We start from the raw sequence: 20763 nt of genomic DNA, 5'->3' as shown, positions 1-20763 counted from the left end.
CCGCTCTTGAGCGGCTTTCGGCCAAATCAGCTTTGCCGTGAATTTCCGAAGGCCCGCTTAGTCATCCAGATTCCGGCGTTCGGTTTGCGGCAAACAACTTCTCCCCTCCGAAATATCATGAGAAACAGGAAATCCAAAACGCAAACCAACCCAATTATACCCATTGATCTCACCTGGCAAGGTTCTCTTGTACGAACCAGGAGGCTAGGAAAGAACCAAACGATATTGAATTCAACGGAAGCTTCCTCCTGTCTTACCATCAGCCATGAATTCCGTTCTTGCTAGAAACTCCATTCTTCGGGCGGCCGCTCCGCTGCGACCTCAACCCGTTTATCGGTCACAGCTCTCAGCACTTTCCCGGCTTCTTTCTACGCTTGCGGTTCTTGAGCAGCGCGATGGAAAGATCCAAGGCTCCTCCCTCTCGGCGATCACTGCTGCACAGAAACTGGGCGGCTCCGTAACTGCTTTTGTGGCAGGCGGTGGTGTGAAAAGCAGTGCGGCGGCAGAGGCTGCAAAGATTAAGGGTCTGGATAAGGTTGTTGCCGTGGACAATGCTGCTTATGACAAGGTATGCCACGGTTTTTGTCCGTTGCAAATGAACAGATAGCAGCCTGTTGTTACTTTAGACAGCTTCAATTGTTTTTGTAGTTAGAGAGGCTGTCGGGTTACGTTCAATGCTTGTCCCGGTGACCATTTGAGATAACCAAGAGAAATGAATATATGCTAACCATGTACCTGCTCTGCGAATATAGGGATTGCCCGAGAACTATGCTCCCCTTCTTGTTGAGAATATCAAGAAGGAAGGATTTACGCACATCATCGCTGCTCACAGTGCTTTTGGCAAGAATGTTTTGCCCCGAGTTGCAGCACTCCTAGACGTCCAGCAAGTATCTGATATCACGGCCATTGAAAGCGAAGATAGTGGGTTGGCCCCATACCCCATGATCATGAATGCTTTTATTATTGTGCTGACTCCCATTTCATAGCTTTTGTCCGACCCATTTATGCCGGTAATGCTATTCTGACCGTCCAATCCACGGATCCCGTGAAGGTCATCACAGTCCGAGGAACCGCATTCCAAGCAGGCGAAACAACAGGGGGCTCGGCAGAAATCATTGATGGTGCCGATCCCAACGTACCATCCCCCACAGAATGGGTATCGGAGGACTTAGCCAAGTCTGACCGCCCTGATCTTGGCACTGCTTCCCGCGTCGTCTCTGGCGGACGGGGTCTTAAATCGAAAGAGGAATTCGACAGACTGATGCCGCCACTCGCGGATGCTCTGGGCGCTGCCATCGGTGCCTCTCGCGCGGCGGTTGACAGCGGTTTCGCGGATAACAGTCTTCAGGTCGGCCAGACCGGTAAGAACGTTGCGCCTGAACTATACATTTGCGTGGGTATCTCTGGAGCCATCCAGCATCTTGCCGGTATGAAAGATAGCAAGGTCATTGCTGCAATCAACAAGGATCCCGACGCGCCTATTTTCCAGGTTGCAGATGTTGGATTGGTAGGAGATCTATTTGAGAAGGTACCCGAATTGACTGAGAAGCTGAAGAAGTGAAAATAGCTGTATTTTGTTCTCCATTTATTCTTTGTTTTACATATATTTATATTTTTATGGTTTTCACTTGTTTCCTTTGGAGTCATTGATAGCATTCCCACGTTTTCTCCTTTCTTTCTCGCTTCCTTATTAGAGACAATTTTTCTTCAGAACAATTGCCTGTACTGAAATCGCTGTTCATACTACTTATGTACAGTACAAACAAATATGCATTGCATGAATAAAAGAAACATGCCTATAGATTTGTCTGAGTATTTGCGGTATCGAGGCCGAAGAAAAAATTATTCTGGAGTTTTTGGTAGGTGATTCGATCGGTATAATTTCTAAATGATTTGCATGTCATCACAGCAAGGCGGTGTCGTGGTGTAGTTGGTTATCACGTGAGTCTAACACACTCAAGGTCCCCAGTTCGAGCCTGGGCGACATCATCTCTTTTTGCAAAAAAAATAAAATATATATATATATCTATTTTCAATTTTTCATATTTACCTCCAAGCCGGGCATTTTGCTTTCCCTCCCTTCATTTTTTTCTTGCTCTTTCCTTAGTTGAGAATCTTTTAAAACTGTCCTTCATAATGATACAAACAAAAGAAAAGAAAACAAGAACACATAATCACGTGATACAAAAGCCCTAACTAGAATCATATTTTCTACCGTGCCGACACCGTCAAGATGACGAACAACTCGATGGAATCCATGCAGAGAAATACAAAACAAAAACAAAAAAAAAGAAGCTGACGCTGTCCAGGCTCGAACTGGAGACCTTGAGTGTGTTAGACTCACGTGATAACCAACTACACCACAGTGCCTTTGCTTGTGCAGGCCTTTTACCCTTCATGGGACAGAAGAAATTTTGGTCGGGTGGGCCAGCATTCTTCGTTCGGCTTTTGGATGCTTGGGTTCAGAAGGCCGAAAGACAATTTCTACCAGCGTGTTCAGGCGACTCGAGTCAGACTGATTCATGCATGCTGAAAGGAGGCATACGAGGGCGATAAGAGAAGAAGCGAATGGTGCATGTATCTTGTGGGGAGGACTTCATGAATAATAGGCTAATATGCGATTTTGAAAGTTTCTTGCATCAATCTCCAATTGTTTGTTTTCCCTCAGCTATAGATTTTTTTTTTCTTCGTTTCTTCAAACTTCAAGACGAGTTCGCTCGCCCTCATCTTCGTCTCTTGTTGCACGGAATCGAGAAAAGGAGACGTTTCATTTCCCAAAAATGAATTGGATAACTAACTAATCAATTCTAGAGGTTTTCGACATCATAATCAAAAATCCACAAGAAATAAGCGTCCTGTTAGCGGGGTTGGTGCAGGGCTTGGGTGAGTAAGCGCGGCGCTAACATTCGCCGAAACCAATCTGCGTCTTGTTTAGCTTGTCGCTGTCCAAGATTGGAAATCAACACCTCAAACGAATACGGGATGTCGAGTCAGCACAGACTCCGAGAACGGAGGGTGTGGGGAAATCATCTCGAAGTCTTCAGTGATGGCTATTGGGCCCTTCTCGCGTGCGCAAGCGTGGAGAGATCTTTGGTCAACACACCTGGTCGCTGAGAAGTCTACTTGTTGTCTGGCACAAGGCAAGGTGGAAGGTTGGGACGGGCTCCTCGCCCTCCCAGTCCGATATCGAACAGCGGTGTTGATTATGAAACTTTCATTTCTCGAGCCGCCCTTTACTATGGAAATCAATGAGTCACCCTAGTCGCTCAAGAGCGGCCTGGGATGCACGAATGCGCCCGAAAAGACCTTGGCTAGAGGTTTGATGCTCTGCTATCGTTGGGTGATGCTGACGTAAATTGGGCCAGCCTGACAGTCTGGACTTCATCATAACATGCATGAATACGATTGGTTCCCTTAGGCACATTTTTTATGAGCTGTCCCAACGGGCTGGCCGGTTTAATTAGTTATGACCAGTTTCGAGTTTTTCATCGGTGCATCGGTGATCAAGAACGTCGACCCTTGTTACATGCGGTAAACTTGTGAGGTATGGGGGTGAAGACACAGTATAAGAAGAGGGTTCAATCCATCTCTTAACCTACATATTTCTTCTCTCCATCATCAATTCAAAGTACCAAAGCTCTGAAAGAATTCTCTATTCTCAAAGAACATCAAAGAAGACTTTTCTCAACTTGACTTTATATACCCTCACGATATCTCAAATAGGATCATTTTCCTGAAGCAGCCATTCCTGTTCAACGTTTAATATCAAATCCTATCGCGTCCTGACGAGCTGCCTCTCTATCAAGCCGTCCGCAAAACAACAACGGAAATTGTTATCTTCATCTTTCGACGAAAATATCATTTTATCAGAAAATCCTAAACATGGCTTTGAACTCTTCCTCTAATCCTGCCTCCGTAGCGACTACAACTACCTCTACTCCTCGTGAGAGCTCTTCATCCTCAGTTCGAAGTTCATCATCCATCGCGAGAATGAAGGCCATCCTTCATCAGTCGGCAAAGAAACCCTGCCAAACAAAGACCCAAACAAGTTCGAAGAACGTCCCCACTATCATGGAGGCCCGTGCTTCATACTTCGCAACCAGATAGCCATCCAGACGCGATAGAGTGGCCTATATGCCCTGCCTATTTCGACCAGTTATCTGATAGATGGAATAATTAGTGAGAAATGACGTGTTTGGCTGGGAGCATGTTTGGTGTTGAGATTCCCTGTTGTGTCTATTTCCTTATTATGATACTTTCTTGTCTTTGTTTCCTGCCCTTTTCTGCTATTCCATCTTCATTTGTTATTTTCTTGTTACGACAGTATGCTGGTTCCTAAGGAGGTGTTTCATTGCCTCTCAGAAGGAAAATTCTAGTTTGCGAACGGGTGTGCGCCATATATCTTCCAACTTTAATTCTGATGCCTTGCTGTTCTCTTCATGTCTTTTTGCTCCTTGTTTTGACTGGTTCATTTTCATCTATAATGAACCACCTGATATTAACAATATTAAGAATAAGAAATCAAATATCACATCTGATTTTACTACATATTTCCTCATCATGAAATATTTCACAGAGTAGCTAATCCTCTCAATGTAGAGAAATCTTTTGAAAAGTTTCAGCTTGGGTGCATGCAGGGCGACCAAATCCTTATTGGCCCTGATACTTGATCATGAGCAACCTTGAAAGTACCGTTCATGCAACGCGCAGGCAGAAATAAAAATTTTAAGTTTGAGCCCAGTGATCGTCACAGAAGACACGCAAGGTTCTGAACATGGTCCTATCCACTTCCTCTTACCTAGGTACATGTAACCACCAGTCGGCGTCGCTTTCGGGAATGGGTTGTTGACGGGACTTGACCGAACTAGCTCGGCTTCGGAACCCTACAGGGGTGTCAGGCTATTTCTAGGCGCTAATTCGGCCAGACACGACTCTGGATCTAGGTATAAGGGGAAGCTACTTCTCATGACCATAGGATTACGTGGGAGGTGTTCTAGAAGAATCTGATCTAAGATCCTGGAAGTTTGCGTCAACGGGTTTGAGGCTCTAGGCATGGAATGCTCGAAAGAAAAGCTGCCGGTTGGTGGGTTCCCGGCCCAGACTGGCGTTGCCAAAAGGAGCCCAATTTATATGCCGCTGTCTTGATTCTTTTTATCAGGCAGGCACATTTTTCACAGTTGTTGGCGGGAAAAGTCTCCGTTGCGCAGCTTGACAAACCGAAGCTATTTTCAAGGACTTACGACGAGGATCCGTCATGGTGGCGAGATACCTCCTTAGCATCGTGGGAACGACTGATTATGATTGAATCACTGTAAGTTATTGTAGAAACTGTGCAGATGCGTAGGTAAATAAAAAAGGTGCCTGGAGGGAACTCCCATGAATACTCCGTACAGGATATCTCCCTCCTCAACCCCTATTGCATCTCTTAAACCTAGGCTGATCCTATATTTCATCCCCAACAGAAAGAATCCCGTGAACACCTGATGGGATGTGCTGAGGATACGTCATTCCACCTGCCACCCTCCGAATGTCTCCCAGGGTATGGCTCCCAACAAAGCCAGATACTATCCGTCCAGGGACTCGTTTGCCAAAGTCAGTCATTGCCATGGCACGCCAGCCCTCACCCTCAGCTTCGGTTGATGTGATGACCTGCTGAGGATCATTGAGACATCAAGTGGAAGCCTGGAAATGTACGATCAGCGAGAATAATAAAATTGGAAAGTAATACCACCTACCGCCTACAAAACAAAACAACTGGACGGCCTTCCTTTTGCGTGCCGCAAATCTTTATCCAGCGTTTAATTATAAGTTAGGTGTAGACGTGTAGAGCCTTCTATTTCTTGTGGTGGAACAACGAGGGAAAAAGCCCCTGGCCGTCGACACAAGTTGCAACGAGCGGTATATGTGTTTGCTTCCCCGCCATACTGATTACTGCTGCACGCGAGAGCCCTCACTGTGGGCTCTCAGGCAGTGCACTCCATTCTGCCAGATCACATTGCCCATGAATATGCCCGCCGTGTCAGACATCTCTCCATGTATGTCTGTCTAGATCCATTTGCACCTGAGTCGGGCGTTCTCTAATTTTAGTAGCTGCCGTATCCGCGCCATATCCATGTGCAGTGGGATTGGATACTTGACCAATGGGTGTTTCGAACTCCTTTCCTGTAACGACGTAGTATATTAAGGAACCAAAACAAGCGATGTCATACTCATTTGATATGCCGCCCTCGTTGATTTCGTTTCAATATTTATATGTTCAGGGTCGTTGCCGAACGTTCGCGAGTTGATTAATTTTAGCGGCTGTTTATCCGTTCTTAAGAAGCTCGGTGCAGAAAAACCACCCATACGGACACACTTTGAATGTGCATATGGGATGGCAGCAATAGCATCCAGCGTCGAGTTTAGTTGCTTGGGCCTGTCACTTGCCACAAGCCCATCTCCTGCAGAATGGGGAGATGCGGGTGTATCTCAAACAACCATTCCTCGAATCCTAAATGTTCACGTATCCTTCTTTCGGGTTCTCGTAGACAATCATCTAGAGGGACTGATTCTTGTAAAGCCAGAAGGGACTGTCGCGCTCCGGAATGCACCTTCAGCGTACCAATTTTCAATTATTGAGCCAAGCCAAAGAATCAGCAGCTGGCCCATGTAGTTGAGTTGAATAGATCAAATTCGCGCTGCGGTTCGGTTATATCATCACATATCACAGCACCGACTTGGCTCCATACGTGGATAACTTACCGGGATTTTGCGTCTCTGAAATTTGCTCTCTTGATACCAATTTGATCCGTAGACCACTGCACCAACAGCAGATTCAACAGTTATGAGAGCGGTTACCGATTTGACTCATGAGGCTGCGCGTATTCACGCGGGTGACACTGTATCAGCCCCCTGAAATTTCAATAATTTAACACTTACGTAAATAAAAAGCTGATTAGAAAATCACAAATCACAAATTAGTCCTAGGTACAAAATAGGTACTTTTGTTTGTTCATCTGGACCCTTTTCCCTCCACAGGAAGCTGACAGAATAGTCCATACTCAGGCATCAGATATAGATATGGTTCCTTGACGATGGATAGCGAATAACTTTCACACTCCAACCGTCACACAACTCAATTTCGCGTCATTGATATACACCCAGTAGCCACTAGCTGTGAGCTCGGGGAAAGAATGGCCATCCCCAAGCTTGCCCTCGACACGCACCATCCTCGCCCATCCTGAAACATCAACTCTGGCATGACGCCACTCCTTGGTTCCCATCAAAGCATCCTCTTTCCAGGATTTGCTTTCTGGAACAGGCGGCATCCCTAGTAGCGGGTTGATGGGGACATATGAAGTATTGATTGGCATGCTGAGTCTGGACAGGAGCGTTAGGGGAGAGAATTGGAGGACGACAAATGGTTGGTCTGGGGTGGACGGCAAGGATATTTCCACCCTGGAGTAGGGCATGGTGGAAGATGGCGTATCTGATGGGACGAATTTAAAACTCGCCAACTGGTTTTATTGTTTCTCTGTTAGCTGGACTAGCTCTATCAGATTCTCAAGACACCATCAAAAGATATTGGAATAGAATACATACATGTTTAGGGATATTCCAATTTTTGCGCCCTGCATTGCATTTAATACAATTATCAGCGAAATGCCAAAAGCGGGATGTAATACTGCGGGAAGAAGCAACATACCATTGTAAATGGATTCCTTGCGGGAAACATATATCCTCGTTACCCGCGGGTTGCTCGTTTTTTTACCAGGGACTTCAAACCATCCCGGGATCCACAAGATTTCATCATACGGACCTAACAGTCAGATGAAAAGGATGAGCAGTGTCTTCCTCCTCAACCATTCTCCCAGGAAGAATAAGAATAATGATAATAACAAAAGCAACCGCCTTACCGACGGGAGATTCTAGATATCTCACGATCATGACAGTGCATGCACCCCCCTTGAACTGACCGCTTGCAGCAGGATCAGCAAACGGCGACTGAGCTTCCAAGTCTGCGTAAGATGCGTCTGGAATTCCCTTTGCTCGACCGACGGAGCAGAAAAATTGGCTTTTCATGCCCAGCCATGGCGACGGTTTGTCTGCGAATGGCACATCGCTAGTTACCTGTGCACTTCCCTCGACACCTTTGCTCGTTGTTGATTCTGACATTTTAGGAGATATACCACCTGAGTAGTTAGTTCATCTCACTGAAGAACATTTATTCAAGCAAGATCCCCCCTCTGGAAACGATTTGAGGAATGAGCTGGATGTGCAGAGCGGAGAGATAGGGGCTGGAATCGGTAACTTAACTTCATGTTCCCTCGACAGCTATTCCACCGCTGTCCGAGGCCTTGTTTCTGCATAAATAGCTCTTGGCATTTTCTTTCAGGAATACGAATTTGTCTCATTTGAGGAAGCAGATACATACGAGCTAGCAGCTTTTTGCTTGGGACTTTTTTCAATGATATCTGATCAAAGCTGACATTTCGGACTAGATTACAAATTCCCGCAGCCTGTTTAAGCTTATAGGGTCCTGCTTACGCTTGGTGCTTGATCTACAGGGCTTTTGCTCCACTCCGGCAAAGCCCTAACTAGGGGTTGCTCAAGGGTCATGTCAGAATAATAACAGGAGGGTTCAATCGTCCAAAGCAGCCCAGCCTAAATCAGACAAACGCAGGACATGGAATATGTAGCAAGCTCGCTGATTTAGTGGGGAATAAATCTTCTGGAGATCACAGTAGATTCCCTATCGCGATTTTGGTAATAGGCCGTAAGGGTTTGGAGGGAGATAGGTAATCCCTTGGGTTCAGGGCACATTTTTCTCTAGCTGTCAAAGAGGGAGATAAATGTGAAGAGTTAGCTATGGTTCGCGCGTAGAGTAATGAAAATACCTGCGTCGAAAATGACAGGCGTGGAGATGCACACCAACATGGCGCTTCAGTGGGTTTCGTAAATCTTCAGACTGATTGTTATGTGCGGAAATAGATGTCCGTTGTGTTCTTTGATGAACAATCATCACTTGCTTGCTGCCGGATGCGCAAGGGGTACAGGACTGTCAACTTGGAACTTCCTGGTGACACTTTAGGTACCTGATCAATCAAAAAGAAATATTCAAATACAAAGTCAAGCTCTTAAACAGCGAAAGTAATCTCATCAGCAATAACATAACGCTACTTATATGCCAAGTGGGCTGAATCGCGCTTCAGGGTATATGTAGTTTGCTAATCAACCGATTTTCTATCTACAGCCCCGATAATAACTCTTTCAGCGTCACCCGTTTACGGACGGCATTCGAATACCCTTCATGAAATCCAACCCATGCCGGATTATTCCCTGCTTTAGCTGGTGCAGCAGCAGCAGAACCGCCAGTACCACGAGAACCGGGCCGCGCTTCGTTCACGACTACTCGGCCAAAGAAATCACGTTTCGGTCCATTGAGCCTGGGTGGAAGCTTATATAGGTTTGAGCCATTGCGACCGTTGATTTCATTGGAGTCATTGTTGTCATCGCGAGAGAAATTGTCGCTTTTGGGTCCGTTTAACCTTGCCTGGCCTGCTTGAGAGCGCTGGCGGAGGATTTCTTTTTCGTATTCCTGCTGTAGGACCTGACGGATTGCGTATCGGACGGGTGCCGAAGATCCGCTGCCTTTCAGCTTGGAAAACATGGTTAATGTGTCGAGAGGTCTAGATGTGATCTTGTTAGCTATGGAATGTTCATATCGATTACAGTCGAGAGGCAGATGTGTAGGGTGAAATTTGTGAACGGGGGATAACACAGGAGAGACCTACGGCTCCATCCTGTAAATCCAGCCATCGTGGAAACCAGTTTCGCTCTCTACCCTTGTATTCTCAAATTTTACTCCTACACCACTCATTACTCTCACTGCCGACTTGACAAGTGCGCGTTCAGTGTCCTTGCGTACGCTAGCAACACCTCTTTGACTGCCGCTTCCACCAACAATCACAGGTTTTATTTCAGGAGCTAGCATTCTGGTGAGATTCGGAATGAGGTCGATGATAATTGATTCGGTGGAGCGGAACGTGCGAAGAAGAGGAGGGGAGAAGGTCGATTGGAATTCTGTTATGATGGCACGGTTCTGTTTCTGGGCTTCATAAGATGCGAAATCCGCCTTTGGGCCTGAAAAGGGGTGCTCGCCTTCGTTGTCTTCATTGTCCATTTGGGCCTTATGGCCATCCCAGTTTTGTCGGTTGGAAGAAGAAAAAAGGTGGTGGAATGCGACAACAGACTGGCTAAGATATGGATTGAGTTCCCAGTCTTGATTCGCGTAGACCTTGGATGATATCATATCATGAAAATGCAGCCACTCGTAGGCGGTATTTGGTTTGGAGAGAATAGTATCATCTTGATACGTCTTGGTTGGATAAACAGCAAAGCACTCCGTAATGCAGCGGTCATATTCGCCTGCAGCATCAACCATTTCCCTTAGACGATTAATTGCATGATGTTTGCGAAGGTCAGAGACCCCAACAGGAATTTTGGCGTTGCCACCCAAAAAGGGGTCTTGGAAAGTTTGTACAGAGATGGGTGCATTTGGGAAACCTGCGCCATCGAGGAAAACCCTCTCAACAATATCTTTCGTTCCGCCACGTCCTAACCCACGAGCTGATGAGCCATCTCTGGTCGCGTCGTTTAGGATGTGTTGCTCGACCCATTTTCTTGTGAGTCTGATGTCTCCTGTTACACTAGTAGCACGGAGTTTATGTGCTATCCATTCTCCAGCCACTAGAACCCCTCGAATATCGCCCTCCCCAACGCCGCGGTTGTTTGTACGGCGGTCCCTGCTGCTAGTCATACCCCACGAAGCTTCACAAAGCCGTCTCACTCCGTCTCCGTCACACGGGATTCCCTCCCTTTCGAATACAGTCTTCATTCGCAAAACCACCTTGTCCAGAGACGCTTGTCGAACATGGATAATTTCAGCGATCGAGGAAGATCGCAATGGGCGAAGGCTAGGGTGGTAAACATCATTGCATATCAGAATTAGCGGCCTAAGGAGGCGGAATTTGTCTCCCTTTCTCGACCCCCTTTTATGAGTCGAGGTAGATTCTGAGGCGTTGCTGGAATTCCTTTGGTCCAACATAACCAGATCAATCAATGCTTTCATGAAACCTCCCTCACCTCCACCACCCGAGCCACTTACAACGCCATCAACCTCATCAACAACGATGCAAACAGGTTTGCCAGGCTTTCGAATTCTTTTGCCACCAGCGTCGACGGACACCCCCTTCACATTCTCAGTGCCGACTGCATCTCGGATTCGACCCTTGACAACGTCTCGACTTCGTTCGTCACTCGCATTGATCTCGAGTACTTCATATCCTGCCTGCCTTGCGCATACGTGAGCGAGAGTAGTTTTACCAAGCCCAGGTGGTCCAGTGAGAAGTAGAACTTTCCGGTGAGCGTGTTCTTCGAAACTATTTGCCATGGGTGCTTTTGGTTTTAGCTTTGCTAGGCCTGGAAATACGATGGGATCCCACCCCTTAAGCCAGCGTAAAACAGACCGATGCGTCCGCTCATCACCAATCAGATCTTTAAATCGTCTTGCACGGTATTTTTCGGTCCACATAAGATTTGATTCTTTACTTGCCAGAGGAACATCAGCGATTTCAATAGATGGTTGGTGAGCAGGAAGCCGCGAGAGACGGGTGCTTCCCTGAGCATCTTCGATTGTGATATCGTCAAGTAGTTTGTGAATGTCGATTCCATAGTAGCTTTTCTTTGCTCTGTCTGGAGCTGTTATTGAACGTTCCGCAATTGTGTGCTCATAAGAAACAGGGGCAGCCGGCTTTCTCTTTCGCAGATTAATAACTTTACCAGAACACGTACGGATCGTCGCCAGTTCCTTCGAAGTCGCTTCCGCTTCCATGCGAGTCGGAAATAAGAATCTGGAGCTGTTCGCCTTCCCAATAGTATTGGGGACGGGTGGCGCACTCATATATAGAGGGTTTGTGCTCAATGCCGTATTCGATAGAGAGGCATTGCGATTCTTATCCTGGGATCCAGGGTTGTTGTTGAAATTGGAAAATGGGTGTATGTCGTGCTCGTCGTCCTCTTCATCAAGAAAAGGTCCTATTGTCCTATGGCGTTTAGGAGATAAGGCTGTAACAGCGTCGTCAGGCTTCCTTTTCCCTTGATGTGCATGCAAAACTCCTTTAAGCCCTAACAGCGACTCATTGTTGGAACAAGGTGGCATATCCATATTGATCGAGGGAGATAGAGAGGGAATTAGGGTCTCGGATGATTGATGTGGCGGATATTGCTGTGTGCATATTACCCAAGATATGTACACGGAGAGCTGCCTTGGTTGTTAGTTCTACTAGCAATTAACTTCTCCCATCTTGCTAGATCCAGAATCTTAGAGCAAGGCCACTCAAATTTGATGACCTGGTCTAGCTCAAGATAACATAGATATTCCGCGTACCTGTATATAACTTTACTCTATTCGCGGCGCAAAGGTTAACGCCGGATTATATCGTTCAGAAATCATGAAGCTGTATATCACTTAAACAATTTGCGCTCCTAAACCGAGGGTGTGATTATTGTTATTGTTATGACTATTTTTGTCGATACGAATAATTCGCAAACTGGCGTCGTTGAGCGATCTGATGCCGCAACTTCACGCACGCGAAAGCGCGTTGAAGTCGCGTTCCAGGCCCGGATTCCAATCGGAGGGTCGGCTAATAATTAATCCGATAACGACATTGTTGGATTTTAAGGGCTGCCGTACACTGCTTTACAGGCTAGCCCATATTAGGTTAAGGGAAAAGAGCCTCCGATCGCAAGTTTTTGGGCGAGTGATTTACTGGAGACAAGTCAGATCCGTGTACAAGTGGACGCTACAGGTATACCGACCGGTACATCCCCAGCCCATCAAGCTTGACATTGCGACTAGGCCCGCGTAATCGCCATTTTCAGAGCGCTTGAGTTTTCGCGTTTTGTTTTGCGGGTTTCCGAAGGAGAACGCTCCTATTCGACAGTATCTATCCCCTATCCTGCGCAGGCGGATAGCCTGGACCGACCAAGCCTGTAACCTTTTTATTTCTTTGTGCCACATCCAGAATGGAGGATCTAAATGCAACTTCAGGCGAGGTGGTTACCGATACCCCAGCCGTCACCGCTCCCCAGGATGGGCAATCGGTAACTGAGGCTCCCGCCGCCACACTTTCTCCTAGCCACGTCTCAGGTTGGTTGCGCCTGCTGCCATTATTGGGGTTTTAAATGTTTTGTGTGCATGCTTATCATACGCTCTGTAATTTAGGCTCGCCATCCAAACCAATTTCGCTTGCTAAAGCAGACCAAGACGTCCCGATTTCAGATAATCCGTTGGATGCGCCCGCATCCCCAAAGCCCCAGAACGAAGAGCTAGAAAAGGAAGACGAGAAAATGGGGGGAACGGATACAGATGCGAAAAAGGAAAACGGTGTGGGAGACGAAGCTGCTGAAAATTCCGCAACACAGCAACCACCAGTCGAAAATGTTGATGGCCAACCCGCGCAGACGAAAGCTTCCTTGGAGGCTTCAGCGCGCTCGCACCTGGTAGCCCAAACACACGCTATTATCCTTCCAAGCTACACGAGCTGGTTTGATATGAACACGATTCATACTGTTGAGAAGAAAGCGCTTCCTGAATTTTTCAATAGCCGAAACCGCAGCAAAACTCCTGCCATCTACAAAGATTATCGCGATTTCATGATCAACACCTACCGCTTGAACCCTGTCGAGTATCTTACTGTCACTGCCTGCCGACGAAACTTGGCAGGTGATGTGTGTGCTATTATGCGTGTGCACTCATTCCTTGAGCACTGGGGACTGATCAACTACCAGGTATGCGTCTGCAGTGCAATGAAGATGTATATCGTTTGGCTAACTTGCAATACAGGTGGATCCCCAGACAAGGCCTTCCAATATTGGTCCTCCTATGACAGGTCACTTCAGGGTCACAGCAGACACTCCTCGAGGTTTGCAACCGTTCCAGCCAGCTCCTAACGCAATCGTCACGCCTGGTAAACCCCACCCATCTACTGAACGAGCCGCATCTGCTACGCCAATTCCAAAAGGCGATCTCAATCTAGAGATTCGTCGCAATATCTATGACGAAAAGGGGAAAGGCATTACACCAGCTGAGGACAAGGAGAAGCAGACAAATGGCGAAGCCGCAGCCACAAACGGCACTGGCGGCGATTCTTCAATCAAGACAATGGAAGCTGCAGCGAAGGAACCAAAGAAGATCTTCCACTGCTATTCTTGTGGTATCGACTGCACACGGTTACGATTCCATTATGCAAAATCTGCTCCCGTGTCGACTAATCCCAATGCCCCCGATACCAAGTATGATCTCTGCCCGAATTGCTTCCTGCAAGGTAGGCTACCATCATCTCACCACGCTTCCGACTTCGTCAAATTGGAGGATAGTCCGTACACCACAATCCCAGATAGAGATGCTCCGTGGAGTAACTCCGAACTCCTCCTCCTTCTGGAGGGTCTGGAGAATTTCGACGACAACTGGCGACAGATTGCTCGTCATGTTGGCACACGCACATCGGAAGAATGTGTCATGAAATTCCTTCAGCTCGAAATCGAAGATAAATATTTAGAAGACACCCAGGATAGCTCTCTGATCCGCGCGATGAGCGGAAGAGAGCCCATTAGCCAACTTGACAACCCCGTTCTCTCCGTTGTATCCTACTTGGCCGAAATGGCCGAACCAGCGGTTGCAGCGGCCGCTGCCGGTCGATCAGTCGAGGAAATACGTCGCGAGCTCCAGAAACAACTCGACAGAGGCTTTGCAGGTACCTCACCTACGGACAATAAAGATAAGGATAAGGATATGGACAAGGACGAAGCCAAGGATAAGGACAAGGGCAAAGAAGGAGAGGCCATGAAGTCTGAAGATTCGATGGAAATCGACGTTGCAACCGAACCTGAATCATCAGCTGTTGTACGGAGTACGGGTGGGGACAAACAATCCTCGCGTCCTTCTATCGCAACGATTGGTTTGGCTACTGCTGCTGCCCGCGCAGCCGCTTTTGCTTCCAACGAAGAAAGAGAAATGACCCGCCTGGTAGCGGCGGCCGTTAACATAACACTGCAGAAATTCGACATCAAGCTTGCCCAGTTCACCGAGCTTGAAAAGATTGTTGAAGCCGAGCGGAGAGATTTGGAGCAAGGCCGGCAACAACTTTTCCTTGACCGCATGGCACTTAAAAAGAGAATTAAGGAAGTTCAGGATCTGCTTAAATCTGCTAGCCTGGAGGGGCCTGAGGAAGGCGCTGCTATGGCGGCTGATGCGGGAACGGTGGGGATTGGTGAACGTTATGGGTTCCAGCAACCCGCTGCTGGACAAGCGGCGGTTCCTCCTCCACCCAGTGCGCAAGGTGGCGAGTACAAAACTTTTGAGATTTAAAAAAAACAAAAGAAATGAATAATTGCTTATATCGCTCTGGAAATTTAAAGGAGGGGATGGAGAAGATATAAGTTGTTGAGCGAAGGATGATTTGATGTTCGATGGGGGTGTTAAAGTCGAGTTAATAAAATTAGGGGGTTTAACCCTACTACTGCCCTGTGCCTGGGACGGGGCTCTTCTGTCTTTTTTTTCCTTTCTTTGCTACCAACGGCGCAAGTTCTATGGATAGGTCACCTTACTTTCTCTTTCTGTTTTCTTTTTTTTAATTCTGGGGGCGGTTCTACAGCTGGGGGAGTTATTTTCATTTAGGTTCTGTTTTTACATTCGCTCGTTTGTTCGTTCTCGACTCGAGCATACCTGCCCCCCCATATCTGGACTGTCAGAGAGAGGGAGCCCAGGAAAGGAAGCCCTTAATTAATATTCTTCCCACTACATTCAGTTCAAAAGCCCCTGTTCACTTTTCGCGTCTCAGTGAGTTAACTTATTTTCGGTTAAAAGGTTTGAGGTAATTGGAATTTTTTGCCCCTTCTCCTTTTCTCCATTTCCTCACCCAACATGTGTACGATCCGATCTAACAATCGAAATTTCATTCGCGAATTCTAGTTTTTTTCCCTATTATTTTCGATCTTAATGGCGGATCAGGGTTATTTTCAATCCCCCCCGGGGTCTCAACTTTCATCACAGGGTTCCTTGTTATTCCTTGTTGTGTCTGCCTTTTAAAATGCAATTGCTTTACTCTTGTACAGTAGTGGTAGAAAATAAATGTGACTGGCTGGTTTGAGTTCTCTTCTATGTTTGCCATTTATCTCCTACAGAGTCGTTGATTTGGGATGAATAGATTTCTGGTTGAATAACCACGGTTTTTCGTCCCCTTTCGAGTAGCATTTTCAGGCTCAATGAATTAAGAGGCGCTGTGACATATTAGCTGTAATGGTAATGTGCTGTACACATATATTCCGTGCTATATATACATAGATTATTGCCATTAATGGTGTACCCCTTTCCCGGTTATATAATATAGACTGCTCTAAACCAGTTAGATCAGGCTATGATTACCCCGTACACTATTCAAGCCTCCGCTTCTTTCTACGATTTTCGGATAATTCCTCCTCAACGAAGATGGTATCTGGCCCGAATTCTTCCCATTCACTGCGATACAAAACACGATCTCGCCAGTCTATCAAATCCTGTTTCGATTTTTGAGTGCCTGACAGCCTGACCACCGCGATTTTATCGTCGCCTCCCATTTCTATGTCTGAGTCCTCGTGTTCAGGCAAGAGGGATCGTGGCGGGGATTGGTTCAGTAGTTTCCAAAGGCGGAGCTCTTCAATGCGGCTGGATTTCTGGTCCATGGATGCAGCGTGTATTTCTTCGGGGTCCAAGTGTGACTCATCTTCGTCGTCGTCGGATGTGGTTTTGCTTGGTGTAGAAGGGTCCGATACCCCTGAGACAGAATCCTTGCCAGGCGACTCTTCGGCTTCTGATTGGTTTTTAGATACAGCCACAGATAGCGCAACGCTGCTAGCACGGGAGGTCCTTGATCTGGTGCCTTCTAGCGATAGTTCCTCCTCAACTTCGTTGTATGTGAGCGGAAGAGGTTTGCAGCCCTTGCGATGTCGTATGTCCGCAACGTCCAGATTATGACGTCGTGGAGCACCTATCCAAAACTGTCGAGAATTGTGACTCATTCTCAGGATGTCCACCGCTGCTCCTACATCTTCCCTTCTTATTAGCTTTGCGCGCTCATATCCACCGCGCTGCAGCGAGCGTAAACGGGACATAGCAAAAAATATAGAGGAATGTACTAAGCGGCGCGTGAGGCTGACTGCTAAGGCATAAAAGTCGGAAAATGCCTCGCAGGTCAGGGACGGTGTTTCACCATCAACACTGAGGTGGTACCAATTATCCTCGATTCTATTTTGGCCGGCATTCATGAATATCCGCTCCGAAAGCAGAACCCAGTTGCCGGCATTCAGCAGTTGCGAAGTAGCTATTATACTTGGTGGTGGATGTGAGTTGTCTGGAGCTTCATTTCCACCATCGTCTGAGCGACCCCGCTCAGCATCTAGCTCATTCTCAACCATCGCCGCAACGTGGCGATCAACAAGCCACATGTCTCCATATTTCCGCCTGCCCATTGTATTTTTGGTCTGCTCGTCCTGTCGAGATAATGCCAGCGCATTGTCTTCTAAAGCCTGACAGCATTCCTCGCTAATCTCTGAGGCCGCGGGCACGTCGGAGAGAATAAGCGGTTTGCCATAACGGGTTTTAAGTTGCTGACTCTCAAGTCCACGATGTAGAGCGGCGAGGTAATCCCGTATCTCCATCTCAGATTTTGATCCAAGAAGCGAAGCTATTTCTGGAATCCTATCTTTGCCCTTCCTTTCAAGGGCGTTGAATAACATCTCTTTCTCTTTAGAGCTCCAAGTAATAATCCCGAGCTGTGAAGTTGCAAAGCCAGATCCACTTGCATCCACCCCCCTATCAACTGCGCTGTGTACAAAGTCATTAAAGAGCTCGACATAGCTGTCAGAAGGAAGCCTCCTATCAGTTCGCGAACCGTTTCTCCATGATTTAGAATGCACGGTTGCCGAACCGCTGGACTGGGGTCTTGAAGGTCTTGAAGGGCTGCTCAATTCTGTGCTTGACTCAAGCCGAAGTTTTTGTAATGGTGGCGATGATGTGGCGAAGCCTGTAGGAAATACCCCACGGCCAAAGGAGTTATTATCGGAGGAGTCCTCTTCTTCGTCCGGGTCGTAAGCACTTGCCGTGCTGCTCATGTTTAAGAATGGCTACCAATCGCGAGCTCCACCGCTGGTTAACATGTTCTGAACACCTTCGAGGATCCGCTGGTAGAAACAACATGACACCTTAACTCCTAACCAAGAAATGTAATGCAAAAATAATAGTCATGGGAGTGAAAATTGTTCGATCGTGGCCACGTTGATACTTTCAACAAATCGTGTTGTTTTCAATCAGAGAAACAATTTGAAATATCTTGCGCTTTAGAGTTGAGTTTACCCTCAACAGTTTGCATTGTTTGCATCCAGCATCCCAGCCATCCCGAAACTAATCTCCGCCACAGCTTGACCATGTTTGAGCTGAGTGACCATTGATTAACAACAGCCATGGAAGATGAGGTGGTTGACGAAATGTATGCGAGAATTCAGGTGCGCTGCTGCCTACGGGAATTACATACTTAGCCATCGATCCCTCTCCTCTGCAGCAGCAGCAGCAGCAACAGCAGCAAAATCCGCCACACCCCACTTGCCTTGCTCTTTACTCCCAACCACTGATTTTCGGCTTCGGAGTTACCAAGAAGAATGTATACAGTCTGTCCTCTCATATTTGGAGAAGGGCCACAAAAGGCTAGGTATTTCGCTAGCAACGGGGAGTGGGAAAACTGTGAGCAGTACACTTCATATTTGCCCACCTCGGACCCTTTCGCTAACTTCTGATTGGGACAGGTAATTTTTACACAGCTGATCGATCGCATTCCTCCCCGCGATGAAATCGCGAAACAAACCCTTATTCTAGTCCATCGAAAGGAGCTGGTAGAACAGGCAGCAAAGCACTGCATGCTTGCCTACCCGGGGAAGACCATCGAAATTGAAATGGGGAATAGTCACGCAACAGGAACAGCGGAAATAACCATAGCGTCCATCCGCAGCCTCCTTTCAAAAGGGCGGATTGAAAAGTTTGACCCGGAGAGATATAAACTCATTTTGGTGGATGAAGCACACCACATCGTGGCTCCGTCGTATAGAGAAGCGCTTGAATATTTCGGCTTGAATGAAGCGTCGGAAGGATCTCCAGCGCTCGTTGGCGTGTCGGCAACTTTTTCGCGATTCGATGGACTGAAGTTGGGAGCTGCTATTGACCACATCGTCTACCATAAGGATTACATCGATATGATTGGTGAAAAGTGGCTTGCTGATGCGGTCTTCACGACGGTGAATTCCAGAGCTGACCTGTCAAAAGTTTCGGATGCGCCTAATGGCGATTTTCAGACCGGTCAGTTATCAGCAGCAGTTAACACTGACACAATAAACGACATTACTGTCCGAGCTTGGCTCTCCAGGGCGAGGGAGAGAAAATCAACCCTCGTTTTTGGGGTCGACATTGAGCACGTCAAGTGCCTTACTGAGAGATTCCGCAGGTTTGGCATCGATGCGAGATATATTACCAGTCAGACTCCCAAAGATCTCCGTACCAATGAACTTGAAGCTTTCCGCAACCAAGAATACCCAGTTTTGGTAAACTGCGGACTTTTTACAGAGGGAACAGACATCCCTAATATTGATTGTGTGCTTCTTGCACGCCCGACGAGATCTAAAAACCTTTTGATCCAAATGATTGGAAGAGGATTAAGACTATATCCGGGGAAGAAGAACTGCCATATCATTGATATGGTTGCGTCTCTTGACACTGGTGTGACTACCACGCCTACCCTATTTGGCCTTCACCCGGACGAAGGACTTGATGAAACCAAGATGGAGGACATAGAGAAACTCAAAGGCCACGAAGGGGATGGCTTTAAATCAAAACCGAAGCCCTCCGCGATTTCTGCGGATAAAGTGACAGTTGATTTTACCGATTATGATTCCGTACATGATTTGCTTCAGGATACTTCAGGCGAAAGACATATTCGTTCACTAAGCAAAAATGCTTGGGTATCAGTGAGCCCTGATCGATATGTGCTGAATGCGCCCTCTGGAAGAATCACAATCGCCGGGGATGACGCCGGCTTGTATTCGGTATCTCATGTTAGAGCTTTAAGCCCTACTTCACATTCAAAAAGCCCGTTCAGCCGCCCCCGAGAGATCGCCTCGTCACTTGAATTGGCCCAAGCAGTGCACGCCGCCGATACGCTGGCTAGCCGCATTTTTCCGCCGGTTTTTGTGGCCACATGGCAACCATGGAGAAAGAAGTACGCTAGCCATGGCCAGATTGCGTTTCTTAACAAGCATCTTCCATTCGATAATCAGATTAAGCCAGGGGATATTACGAAAGGTGATGCAGCGGATATGATTACGAAGGTCAAGCACGGGGCCAAGGGGCAGTTCAAGAACATAATCGCCATCAAACGGCGTCTGGACAGAGAAAAGACCAAGGAATCTAGGCTAGAGGAGCTGAAGAGCAGGGAGGAAGTTAAAGTTGGTCCGCTCAATTAGAAAACTTTTTTGGTTACTCGTTGAGTTGTGTGCGCTGTGTAAAATGATACCCATGTATAATAATATCTGCATGTATGTGTATGTATGTATAATTAAACTTTTAAATATTCTTTGAAGACGAACATTTACTCTCTTAAGGTATGTTTCCAAAAATATGCTGTTCGTGGTGGTCTGTGCGCC

General features: G+C 47.0%; 6 protein-coding genes and 2 non-coding genes across 8 annotated transcripts; 4 read left to right on the top strand and 4 right to left on the bottom strand.

Moving 5' to 3' along the window:
* Positions 1–1989, top strand: BDCG_02639 (electron transfer flavoprotein alpha subunit). Its single transcript, XM_045418189.1, has 3 exons — positions 1–568; positions 753–921; positions 987–1989. The coding sequence occupies exons 1-3, from the start codon at positions 266–268 to the stop codon at positions 1559–1561; spliced, it is 1047 nt and encodes a 348-aa protein (XP_045274821.1). The 5' UTR covers positions 1–265; the 3' UTR covers positions 1562–1989.
* Positions 1916–1989, top strand: BDCG_16608. Its single transcript has one exon. It is a non-coding gene; the product is annotated as a tRNA-Val (tRNA).
* Positions 1990–2296: 307 nt separating this feature from the next.
* BDCG_16607 lies at positions 2297–2370 on the bottom strand. Its single transcript has one exon. It is a non-coding gene; the product is annotated as a tRNA-Val (tRNA).
* Positions 2371–7091: 4721 nt separating this feature from the next.
* BDCG_02637 (uncharacterized protein) lies at positions 7092–8154 on the bottom strand (the record flags this gene model as incomplete). The annotated part of the gene is made up of 4 exons (XM_045418188.1): positions 7092–7496; positions 7582–7610; positions 7685–7798; positions 7896–8154. 4 exons carry the CDS (start codon positions 8152–8154, stop codon positions 7092–7094), a joined length of 807 nt encoding a protein of 268 aa, XP_045274820.1.
* A 1072-nt stretch (positions 8155–9226) lies between these two features.
* BDCG_02636 (chromosome transmission fidelity protein 18) lies at positions 9227–12205 on the bottom strand (the record flags this gene model as incomplete). The annotated part of the gene is made up of 2 exons (XM_045418187.1): positions 9227–9668; positions 9774–12205. 2 exons carry the CDS (start codon positions 12203–12205, stop codon positions 9227–9229), a joined length of 2874 nt encoding a protein of 957 aa, XP_045274819.1.
* A 588-nt stretch (positions 12206–12793) lies between these two features.
* BDCG_02635 (transcriptional adapter 2-alpha) lies at positions 12794–16469 on the top strand. Its single transcript, XM_045418186.1, has 3 exons — positions 12794–13189; positions 13265–13830; positions 13886–16469. The coding sequence occupies exons 1-3, from the start codon at positions 13066–13068 to the stop codon at positions 15407–15409; spliced, it is 2214 nt and encodes a 737-aa protein (XP_045274818.1). The 5' UTR covers positions 12794–13065; the 3' UTR covers positions 15410–16469.
* On the bottom strand, positions 15864–18380 carry BDCG_02634 (uncharacterized protein). The gene has a single exon (XM_045418185.1). The coding sequence runs from the start codon at positions 18187–18189 to the stop codon at positions 16474–16476; it is 1716 nt and encodes a 571-aa protein (XP_045274817.1). The 5' UTR covers positions 18190–18380; the 3' UTR covers positions 15864–16473.
* Positions 18381–18485: 105 nt separating this feature from the next.
* BDCG_02633 (DEAD/DEAH box helicase) lies at positions 18486–20757 on the top strand. Its single transcript, XM_045418184.1, has 2 exons — positions 18486–18814; positions 18877–20757. The coding sequence occupies exons 1-2, from the start codon at positions 18545–18547 to the stop codon at positions 20581–20583; spliced, it is 1977 nt and encodes a 658-aa protein (XP_045274816.1). The 5' UTR covers positions 18486–18544; the 3' UTR covers positions 20584–20757.
* Positions 20758–20763: the final 6 nt, after the last annotated feature.

The sequence above is a fragment of the Blastomyces dermatitidis genome (genome assembly GCF_000003525.1).
Source record: "Blastomyces dermatitidis ER-3 genomic scaffold supercont1.3, whole genome shotgun sequence".
NCBI lineage: Eukaryota > Fungi > Ascomycota > Eurotiomycetes > Onygenales > Ajellomycetaceae > Blastomyces > Blastomyces dermatitidis.
Note: the sequence above shows the minus strand (reverse complement) of the source record. Positions and strands in the feature narration are given on the sequence as shown.

Excerpts from the sequence above, each read along its gene's own strand:
- BDCG_02633 (XM_045418184.1), top strand. The coding sequence starts at position 18,545 with ATGAGGTGGTTGACGAAATGTATGCGAGAATTCAGGTGCGCTGCTGCC. Across the intron at positions 18,815-18,876 it reads CAACGGGGAGTGGGAAAACT|GTAATTTTTACACAGCTGAT; the intron begins GTGAGCAGTACA and ends TGATTGGGACAG.
- BDCG_02634 (XM_045418185.1), bottom strand. The coding sequence starts at position 18,189 with ATGAGCAGCACGGCAAGTGCTTACGACCCGGACGAAGAAGAGGACTCC.
- BDCG_02635 (XM_045418186.1), top strand. The coding sequence starts at position 13,066 with ATGGAGGATCTAAATGCAACTTCAGGCGAGGTGGTTACCGATACCCCA. Across the intron at positions 13,190-13,264 it reads TTCTCCTAGCCACGTCTCAG|GCTCGCCATCCAAACCAATT; the intron begins GTTGGTTGCGCC and ends TCTGTAATTTAG. Across the intron at positions 13,831-13,885 it reads GGGGACTGATCAACTACCAG|GTGGATCCCCAGACAAGGCC; the intron begins GTATGCGTCTGC and ends CTTGCAATACAG.
- BDCG_02639 (XM_045418189.1), top strand. The coding sequence starts at position 266 with ATGAATTCCGTTCTTGCTAGAAACTCCATTCTTCGGGCGGCCGCTCCG. Across the intron at positions 569-752 it reads ACAATGCTGCTTATGACAAG|GGATTGCCCGAGAACTATGC; the intron begins GTATGCCACGGT and ends CTGCGAATATAG. Across the intron at positions 922-986 it reads GGCCATTGAAAGCGAAGATA|CTTTTGTCCGACCCATTTAT; the intron begins GTGGGTTGGCCC and ends CCCATTTCATAG.